General features: G+C 39.7%; 1 protein-coding gene across 1 annotated transcript; it reads right to left on the reverse strand.

Moving 5' to 3' along the window:
- Positions 1–607: 607 nt before the first annotated feature.
- Positions 608–9314, reverse strand: LOC125868635 (uncharacterized). The gene is made up of 5 exons (XM_049549244.1): positions 8834–9314; positions 8407–8731; positions 7648–7821; positions 7255–7463; positions 608–885 (listed from the first exon to the last, which is right to left on the reverse strand). Exons 1-5 carry the CDS (start codon positions 9312–9314, stop codon positions 608–610), a joined length of 1467 nt encoding a protein of 488 aa, XP_049405201.1.
- Positions 9315–10913: the final 1599 nt, after the last annotated feature.

Genomic DNA, 10913 nt, shown 5'->3' on the forward strand with positions numbered 1-10913 from the left:
CATGCCACCTTTGGGTGGCAGAGGATGGACTTATTCTGTGAGGGCATGATAGAACTGTTCATGAACCCAAACCAATACCAAGCTGCAATGTTCAAGTCCTTCTTCTCGATGGGAGCTCCCACCTCAATCCACCTTGGGTGGTGTCCGAAATGAGGGGAGCAAGCCAGCCCTTTAGGTCATTCAGGGTCTGAGCTATAGCTAATCCCTCATAATTATGCTTAAACCCAGTAGCTTTCTCAAGTGCTGCATTGATACGATCGTTGTTGCACCCCACCTCTTTCCCCTGGACCATAACGGACTTCACCGGTCTGAAGGCACTGTCCTTCTTCTTCCCTTGGGTACTATGTCACCGTACGTAGTGTGGAACTCACGAACCCAGGTAGGGATATATGGGCCTCGGGGCCTAGTGAGGATATCCAATCTGTGGAACCACTCCATCTATAGACAATTGTTTCTCCTCAAGAATTGTCCTCAATCCCTCGACTTTTAGCCTGTTGAGTAGCCAGGGATGAGGACACTGAACTGCTGGCATTGGAACCATCGTCTGTACCGGAGCTGGTACTGTATCAGCAGCAGAAGGGGTAGGCTCTGGGATCCTAGACGAATCCTAGCGAACAACGGCACGGACCTTAGTCCGCCTGGTTTGTAGTGGCTGGTCATCCTCATGTTCTGAGAATGAGGACTGAGAGTGAGCAAACTCCCCATCACTGCCAGAGTTGTGCTTCAGTCTCTCCGCCACGGGCACTTTTCCTTTGCCCTTGTCTCCCTTTGGAGGTGCTTGCTTCCCCTTTTTAGAAGGAGCAGTTGCTCCCTCATTAATCATTTTGCCCCATGCTCGTTTTTGGGGCGGCATACCGCTATTGTCCAAGTTGGTCCTAGCCATATCTGCATAACACACCAAAAAGAGTTAGAAATGATCCAAGAATCATGCAGAAAAAAGATTGCAGTCACTGAATCGATCGACGAGTCACCTAGTCACTTTAGCGAGCCAGATCAGGCTCACCAAAAGAATTGGCTTTAAAATTTCCCAGACAAAAGACAGGTCGGTGATGTTCGGGGCCCTTCGGTAAATCGCCGACATCACTCGGTGAGCTTAGAATAGCTCTATGAACGTTATAGTATGTTTTAGGGGTTAGAGGCGCATAAAGGGCAATTACGGGAGACTTTCGATGAGTCGCCCAGTGAAATCGGTGAGCTCAGGCTTCCTGCCAAAAGTTATAGACTCTATTCTAGCAAAAAAATGAAATTAAGGGCAATCAAGGAGGATGTTGGCGAACCGCCAAACGGTTCGGTGAGCTATGTCTGGCCAACGTGCCAAATTTCAACCCCATTTCCCAAAATCAAGCCCACAACCCCCGTAAACAAAATCAAACCACGCACTTCATCAATTAAACTTAGACCCATACGACCCATACCTCTGGGGTACTTAGACTTCTCCCGGTTTGGCAAAAAATAGCCATTTGATGACTTTTTCACTTAAGAATGACGTCAAACGCTCCATCATTGGGAAAAGTACGTCATTTAGCACCATTGGGCTTACTCAGACTTCACCCGACTAGACCCAACAACAATGTAATGCAATCCAACAATTTATGATCAATTATAAAGCACAAAACTCTGGAAATCAACAATTTAGGCAATTTAACACAGTTACGAAACTAAGATTGGCAAACTAGCACACAGTTACGGTTTTAGAGCAGACCCAACACACATCAATAAGAGTTAAACAATTGCATTCAAATTCAACAACTATTTAAAAGTTTGGGGTTCAAAAAATCAACCTTTAAGCCAAAATACGAGTTTGTAAAGCTAGGCGGCAATGTATTCCAACTCCGAGCATGAGATCAGCGAGCAAGAAGCGATAAAAATGCAAAAATAAAAAAATCTAGAGTACGGGTGTGATTTTATGAGGCTAAAATGAGGGAATATGAAAGAGTTTGAAATTTTGAACTTTTGGCCTTTTAAAACCTTTTTGTCTGCGGCCCTCGGCGATATTAGTCGTCCTCTCAGAACCACTCAGCGACACATTGAGTGATTACTTACCTCACCGAGTTTTACATGACCTCCCGTTAATTTAGGGGTTCAAATGGCAAACAAAGTCGAGTTCACCGACCTGTTTGGCGAGTCACCGACTCGTCCATAGGCCCGCCAAGTTTTAAAGACTCCAACCTGATATTTTATTGAGCCCAACAGCGGTCCAAGATGGGCTTGTCGACCTCTTCAGCGAGTCACCGACTAGACTCTTTACTCGCCAACATGTAATTTTCAAACTCATTCCACTTTTCCGCCTGCACAATTGACACCCATTATTCAAAATAAAAAAAATGAAGAATCAAAAACTTGGGTTGCCTCCCAAGAAGCGCCTTAGTTATCGCCCTGGCATGATGCAAGTACCCACTCAAGCTTCATTCTTGGGGTTTGCCATAGTATCACTAGGCAACCCTCCTTGTTGTCTTGAGTTGAGATGAGACGAAATATTGCCCATTTGGGTCTTCTGTAGTTTAATAGATATGTAATGAGAAGCAATCATCTGATTTAGCATTGAGATGTTCTCTATTATTTCTTTCAACACTCTGTCGTCTTCTTCGACGTTGTGGAGAATGTGTGAGAGTATCTCTTTTATCTGTCCACCCTCATAATCCATAGGCTTTTTACGCTCATGAGGAGAAATGTACCTATCTTACTTTTTACACAGTACTTCAAATTCCATTATATTTTTGGCCAAGAGATCCAGCTAGGTCAACATTTTGGCTAAATTCTAGTCCCTCTCTTGCTCCTTGTTGGTCTTGGTCATGCGATCGAGGAGTTGGGATACTATTGCATAGGGTTGTCGCATTAGACCACTCGGAGAAAGTTGGCCAGCCACTTCATTGTTCTCAGGACCAAGACCTCTATAGACAGAGTCCAGTAGCAACTTATCTAGGATTCCATGAGTTGGGCACTATAGAAATAATGTCTTAAATCTTAACCACAACTCATGGATTGTCTCACCCTCCAAGTGCTTGAAATCTAGGATGTTATCCCTAAGAATCATCATCTTTGAAGGCAGGTGGTCCACTTGGTTACCCTTGCTACCATATACACTTATTTCCTCTGTTTTAAACAGTAACACAAAAATGAAAACTAAAAGTAAGTAGATTCAACTATGACTAACAAGAATACAATTCAACTATACCAAAAGAATTTCAAACAACACCACTCCCCGGCAACGGTGCCATTTTGATTGCACGTTTCAAGCACACCTCATCCAATTCTAGGTGTTCAACGATTGTAAAATAGTATAAAACCCAACTAAATGAGTTGGGGTCGAATTACACAGGGAGCGGTATGTGTTTCATATTCAATTGGGAAGTATAAATTCGGTCCAATAAGTCATACGAATAAAAATTGAATAAAGTCATCATTCAATTCAAAGGGTGACACGAATGTCAAATGGGGGTTTTGTTTTTGATTATCAACTACAAACAACAGTCACAAACAAGAAGAATTAACAATAATGAGATAGATTCTTAGGATGTGATCGATTATAGGCGTATATAGACATATGGATAATTGCAACAATTAGTAAATAGCTAGATATTAGTGAGTAGGCTAGGGTATAAGGGAGATAATTTTCTATCGAACAATTACCACGAATCAAGTAATTTCTCTCGAACATCAACAAGCATGCAAATTAAGAGCAGCCCACACCTTAATCCATTCACTCTTTCAAGCTAAATGTGTGGGATTGGGTTTAGGATTTACTCTCTCGAGCTAAAACCAAATCAACCCAATACCCACAAACCATCAATCAAAAAATTTAGTTCTAAATCTTTTATCTCGAGCAAGCTAAATGTAACGACCCTAAAAATGAACTAGTGAAACTAGAGCCTAACGTGTGTGCGTTTGAGTTTGATGACGTTTGATGGTTTCCCGAGTGAAGGTTGAGGAATTTAGGGGTTAAATATCCGGGTATGACTCCCCAAGGACTACCCAAGGGGTCCTTGAGAAGGACCCCAACACTGCCCAAAAGCTGTCAAAAATAGCTTGGTTCACGGAGGCAGATCACGCCCCTTAGACCAGTCCCTGTAGGTCATGGGCGTGGGTTAGGACTTAGTCTAGGAAGGCTTGACCTTCATTTTTTATCCACATCTACGAACCACGGATGGACAACATGAGGCGTCAACCTATCCATAGTCCGTGGATGGGGAGCCGTGGTTTGCACCTGGGTAATCTGGTTTGGCTCGGCAACTGTAGGACTAATGATTTGATATAAAATGTGAAATTGTTCGTTGTTCGTAAATGTTGATAGTATTGCTATGTTCGATATATTCATGTGATTATATTATTATGATGAGTTACTTATGTTACACTTAGTGGATAGCCGCGTGATCCTACCAGTACACTGTGGTTATGTACTGATATTGCACTTACTCTTATTTTTGTTGAGTACAGGGCATCTTCAAACGGCTACTGACAGACCTCGCTTAGGAGATCAGTGATTGTTTGAATTCAAGGTTGAGTCAACTCTTCCCGGCTGCCATGAGTTCTCTTTCGTCTATGTCCACCATTTTTGGACTTAGACTTATGTTCTAGTTAGTTAATTAGTTCATTAGATTGGGGTCGTATCCCTTCTTGTTTAGACTTGTTGAACTTTAGATGTTTTGGTACGTTGACTTTTAGGTTTTAGGTTATTTCTTCCGTGTTGTTTAGTTCGTTGTTAGACTTTTATTGGAGTTTATTGGAACTCCCTATTTCTTTCCTTAGTATTTAACTTGCTTCCATAACTTAAATGCCTTAGTTTTAAGATTAGTTGCTTGGTTGGGGTTGTAGTAGTGGTTCTCCCATCGGAGTGTTAGTGTGGGTGCAAATCACGATGGTCTGGATTGTGACAACCAATTCACATATTTCTCAACAAAAAGAAGATAAATATATATATGAGTAAAATTATAAAGAACACAAATATATGAATTAGTAAGGATTCTTACAATTACAAGCTGATAATCATTTTTTAACAAATGGTGCATATTAATCTACAGAAAGCAAGATGATCACAAATTTGGATGAAAGAAGGTAATATATATAAGTTTGTTGGTGCCCCCCTTATTATAAATTAAAATTAAAAGTTATTTTTTGACTCTTCATTATCCACATTTAGTACATGAATAACTTCCTCAAACATCTACTACACAAAACTATCGTGAAGGCAACCACGGACAGTGGGAGGTGTTGTGGTCTTGACTTAGTTTTAGGGGGGAAAGGGAGTGGAAACCTAGCCACTGGTTAAGGGACCACGGGCACCACTACAGGTCATGGTGCCCCTAATGGCAGTGAGTCGTCAGTTGTCAATTCAGGGGTTTTTGGGTCTTTTCTAGTTTTAGTTAAATCAAAGTTATGTCATGTTTCCAAAGCCTAGGACCCCTATGTAAGTGATTTTAATCCGAAAACTCTCCCATTCAATTCATTATTTCCAAAACCCAAAAAAAATCAAAGTTCGTCCTCCGCAAAATATTTCTCTCTATAGAAACTTAAAGAAGAAGAAGAAAGGATTCAAGCTAGGTGAAGGTCAAGCCTCAATTCATCCATTGAAGATAAGCATTGGGAATTGAGATGTGATAGTTTTCATCCATGGATTCCTTACATTCATGGAGTTCCCAGATTCCTCAATTTCAAAGTTAGAATTCCCCAAATTGAGTTAGGGTTTTCTTCAATCGTCATGGGTTTTCTTCAATGCTGATTTAAATGATTGAATTATGATATTTTATGCATGAATTGATGAAATACTATGATTTTTATGATGATTTTCCCATGAACCCACGTAACCCCCATGTTTTAAAGTTATGAATCATATGATGTGGGAGTTTTATTGTAAAGGAAGAGTTTTATGAAATTAAGCATGTATTACTAGTTTTACAGAAATTTATGATGAAATCTATACATTACCCATGTTTCTAAGTATTGATGATTAAAAATGGGTTTTGAACCTCAAGAAGTAAATTATGGACTCATGCATTTTCTTATGAAATCTATGTAATTATTTTAAGGATTCTTTGAGAGTAAAGTATCAATAATGATGATCATGATGTGTTAATAAAAGGATTTTCTCATGTACACATAAGATTAAGGTGTGAAAGGTTTTCTCACATAATAAGGGTTCTTAAGTTGAAAGGCTTTCTCACATAATAAGGATTCTTAGGTTGAAAGGCTTTCTCACCTCATTGAATAAAAAAGTAAGAACCATCCTAATGAAGCTAGCTTGGATTGGTTATCCTACGATATCTTTCCATGTATGATGACTTAGCTTGGATTGATAATATGATGTGTCTTTCTATGGATAATAGGGTCATGTAAGAAATGACTATTCGTGGGATTTATACTTAGCACCGAGAGGATATTGATATGGAAGCTCTCACGTTAGTAGAGGCTGGGTTTCTAGAAGCATTCTCATTATCTCTTACCTATGTGCGTGATGTTTGTGTAATCAACGACATGTCTTACAATTCGGGTGTCTACGATCGTGCAATAGTATAATAACCCAATCAAGGGTTGGGATCGTCCCAAGGGAGTGGTTTTGAGAATTTAGAGAAAAATAAAATGTCATTCCAACTAGTCATAGCTAAAGAAGTTAACGAGTAAAAACATAGTAAACTAAGGGGGTGACACGAAAGTGTCAAATATCAAATTGGGGGTTTTAATACAAGTAAGCAAAAATAGTAAAAATAACAAAGATAATCTAACAATGAGAGGGGGATTCTTGGGATGTGACCGGAATATGGGTTAATCTAAAGTATTGGGTATATGCTTTCGATAGAAATTTTATATAGTAATAGTGACTAGGCTAAGCTTTATGTGGAAACAAGTTCTCTCTCGAGCAACTAACACCATTTCTAATGGGTTCCTCTCGGACACCCACTTGCCGCATGAAGACCAGCCTATGCCTTACCCTACTCACTATCTCGAGCTGAGTGTTAGGATATGGGACTAGGGCTCACCCTCTCGGGCTGAGCCTCGTGTCAACTCACTCCTTAGGCAATCAATCTAGTGGTCTTTGTTTTGCTACTTCTCTCTCAAGCAAACCGAAAACACATGAGCAAACTTGTATTTACAACTACAAATCCATTAGATTCAAGCATAACTACTAGATGAAATCACCATTAAACTACATTTAAACTGCATCTTCCAAGTACACCACTTCAATCACAGAAATTTCATGGCATTATCCAAAATATATGTTCATGCGTTGCTCATTCACCTTGAAGGGAGGACCCTCTTTACCTTCAACTTCAATGACTCCATTTGCGAACACTCGTGTTACTCTAAATGGGCCTGACCACATTGATTTGAGCTTTTTCGGAAAGAGTCTCAGTCGAGAATTGTATAGCAACACCCAATCTCCAATTCGGAACTCCCTCCTTAGGATTTTAGAATCATGCCACTTCTTCATCTTTTTCTTGTAGAGGGCTGAACATTCATATGCCCTAAACCTGAATTTATCCAATTCGTTTAGTTGATCTACACTTCTTTTTGAAGACTTTACCCAATCTAGATTTAAAGCCTTTAATGCCCATAATGCTTTGTGTTCCATTTCAACCGGTAAGTGACAAGATTCCCCAAAACTAGCTGATATGGGGACATGCCAATTGATGTCTTGTAGGCAGTGCGATATACCCAAAGAGATCATCTAGCTTTCGACACCAATCAGTCCTATTTGCATTCACAGTCTTAGCCAAGATGTTCTTATTCTCCCAATTCGAAATATCCACTTGGCCACTCGTTTGAGGATGATATGGTGTTGCTACTTTATCTCGCACCCCGTATTTGCTCAATGCGGATGCAAACAACCTGTTGCAAAAATGTGAACCAACATAACTAATAGTAGCTCGAGTGATGCCAAACCTAGCAAAGATGTAGCGCTTTAAGAACTAAACAACACTTTTACCTTCATTTTTGGGTAGCGCCCCAACTTTCACCCATTTAGAAACATAATCTACTGCCACCAGAGTGTAATTTTTACCAAACGAACTCACAAATGGACCAATGAAATCTATTCCCCAATTATCAAATAACTGAACTCCCAGAATAGGCTTAAGAGGCATCTCATACCTTCTAGACACCCCATCTTGTTTTTGACATTATATATATTTCTTAACAAATTCATGAGCATCTTTGTAGAGGGATGACCAGTAGTAACCACTTTGAAGAATTTTAGCGATTGTACACACAACGATATGATGACCACCAACTGGTGAAGCATGCCAAGCATAGAGAATTTCGTTGAATTCCTCTTCAGGTACACATCACCTAATAATATGATCAACACATTCTTTGAATAAGAATGGATTATCGAACAAGAACCACTATTGTTGAAAGACATTCAGTTCCTCCGGCATCAGTCCACACACTACATGGTTAGAAAAATCAGCATACCAAGGAGTTTGCTTTAGAGTGACCATGAATACTTGTTCATCGGTAAATAAGTCATTGATTTCCACCACCAGCTCTTCATTCTCCTTGCCTTCTAACCTAGATAGATGGTCAACCACCCGATTTTGAAAACCTCTTCTATCTTTGACTTCAAAGACAAATTCTTGCAATAATAACACCCACATTATTAATCCTGGCTTCACGTCTTTCTTTGCCATTAAATAAGGCAAAGTTGTGTGATCAGTGTGAACAACCACTTTGATTCCTAGCAAGTACGCCCAAAAATTTTCAAATGCATATACCACCGAAAGTAATTCTTGCTCAGTAACTGTGTAGTTACACTAAGCACCATTAATGGTTTTTCTTGCATTGTAAATGGGATGGAATATCTTGTTGTATTTTTTCACCAACACGACACAAAATGCAATACCACTTGCATCACACATCACTTCGAAGGGTGCCGACCAATCAGGACTAATGATAACTGAGGAAGAGATCAATTTCTCTTTCAAGCACTTAAAGGCTACCATACATGCATCATCAAAGTTGAATGTCGCCTCCTTCTCCAAAAGCTTGCACAAGGGGTGTCCAATTTTTGAAAAGTCTTTGATGAACCTCCGGTAAAAACCAGCATGCCCCAAGAAACTACGAATACATTTTACTAAGATTGGTGGTGGTAGCTTCTCAATTACCTCGATCTTTGCCTTATCAACTTCCAGCCCTTTTTGTGACACTTTGTGACCAAGAACTATACAATCCCTAACCATGAAATGATATTTCTCCCAACTTAGGACCAAATTTGTCTCAACACATCTTTGAAGGACCATACCCAATTGTGCCAAGCATGCTTCAAAAGTATTTCCCACAACTGAGAAGTCATCCATAAAGACCTCCGTTGCATCTTCTACCATATCAGCAAAAATAGACAGTATGCAACGTTGAAATGTTGCTTGAAATGACCCAAAATGTTCTTAAAAATGTGCTTCGGAAGTTACCGGAAACTTGTTTAGCTATATCAAAAAAATCCATTTCATTTTTTGAAAATCCGACTTCATATTCTTGTTTAGGGGGTCAAATTGAGTGGGAAATGAGTCTAACCCAAATTTTAGAGCAACCGTATCAAAATCCGAAATTTCCAAGTGAAGCCTTTTTGGAGGGTCTAATTTGGAGGGTCATATCTCCTAGAACACAAATAATTGGGTGGCCCATAACATATCCATGGAAAGACCTTTAAGTTATCTATCTAACGCACTTCGTTTCACCTCATTCGGAGTTCGGACGAAGAAGTTATGCCCATTTTCATAAAATCTGTCCGGCAGGAAATTCAATTTCCAGTGAGCGTTTTTACTGTTCACCCGCCTCATTTTTTTTTCTAAGTGTTGGACCATTTTTCCAAAGGGCATATGTTATTTCCTATATACCATTAGTTCAATTCTCATCTCTAAAACATTTCCCAAAACATCTCTCCCATACTTAGACACATTTTCTCTAAAGTTCTCTCAAGAACCCTAATCCAAAACCTTCCTCAAGATTGAAGAGACTCTTGCTCCAAGTTCCAAGCTTCCATTGAAGACACTCTCAAGACCTTCATAAGAACTCAAGGTATGTGGTGTTGAACTCATGGGTCCTTCCACCCATAGTGCCTAGACTCTATTCTACTCACTAATTCATGGTTTAAGTTAAGATTCATAAATTAGTCTTGTTCTTTGTAATAATTTCCTGCACATTGAATTTTAAACATGAAAAGTGATTGTTTTGAGCATGTTGTGACTCTAGAACTTGAATCTAAATTTGGAATGGATGTGGAGATTTTCATGTGGTATTGTGGGTGTTAAAAGGTGTTGTTGTAGGTTGTTCACTGGTTTGGCTGCATAATTACTACCCTATTTTCCATGCTCTTTGATTCCATTACATGCCTTCAAGGTGTTTGACAAAATGTCCAACTATGGAGAATTGATGAATCGATGCTTTAAAGCTTGAGTTATGAGATGTATGGCAATCCAGAGATGTGTTGATGACAAACTAAGCTTGTGTATATGTTCATTCCATACGTGAGATTGCATTAGAGCCTAATGGGAATTTCCTATATAAAGTGTTGCATGACCATGCCCGGTCCGGGGGAAAAGAACCGGACAACCATGTGAGAGGTTTATATCTCACCACCTAGGATGCTTGGGGTGTGACCAACATCAACTATGTGAGAGGTTTATATCTCACTACTTAGGATGCTTGGGGTGTGACCAACATCAACCATGTGAGAGGTTTATATCTCAACACCTAGGATGCTTGGGGTGTGACCAACATAAACCATGTGAGGGGTTTATACCTTGCCACCAGGGTGTCCGGGTGTGAACGACATCCCCCATCCTGAGTTAGGGTTATAGGTTGGTTGGATCATGCATACACATATGATATCTACTATTAGTATAGATTTACTTAAACATGTTTTGACTTCACTTTGATCATGCATCCTCATATTGTTATTCATAATGCCTATGAAACTATTTCTT

This window comes from Solanum stenotomum, chromosome 6 (assembly GCF_019186545.1).
Source record: "Solanum stenotomum isolate F172 chromosome 6, ASM1918654v1, whole genome shotgun sequence".
NCBI classification, from domain to species: Eukaryota; Viridiplantae; Streptophyta; class Magnoliopsida; order Solanales; family Solanaceae; genus Solanum; species Solanum stenotomum.

Bases quoted from the DNA above. Each gene is read 5' to 3' on its own strand.
- LOC125868635 (XM_049549244.1), bottom strand. From the start codon at position 9,314: ATGGTAGAAGATGCAACGGAGGTCTTTATGGATGACTTCTCAGTTGTG. The intron at 8,732-8,833 runs GTATTGCATTTT...GTAACTACACAG, and splicing joins AGTGATGTGTGATGCAAGTG to TTACTGAGCAAGAATTACTT. The intron at 886-7,254 runs GTAAAGAGGGTC...TGTGTTATGCAG, and splicing joins TGGAGTCATTGAAGTTGAAG to ATATGGCTAGGACCAACTTG.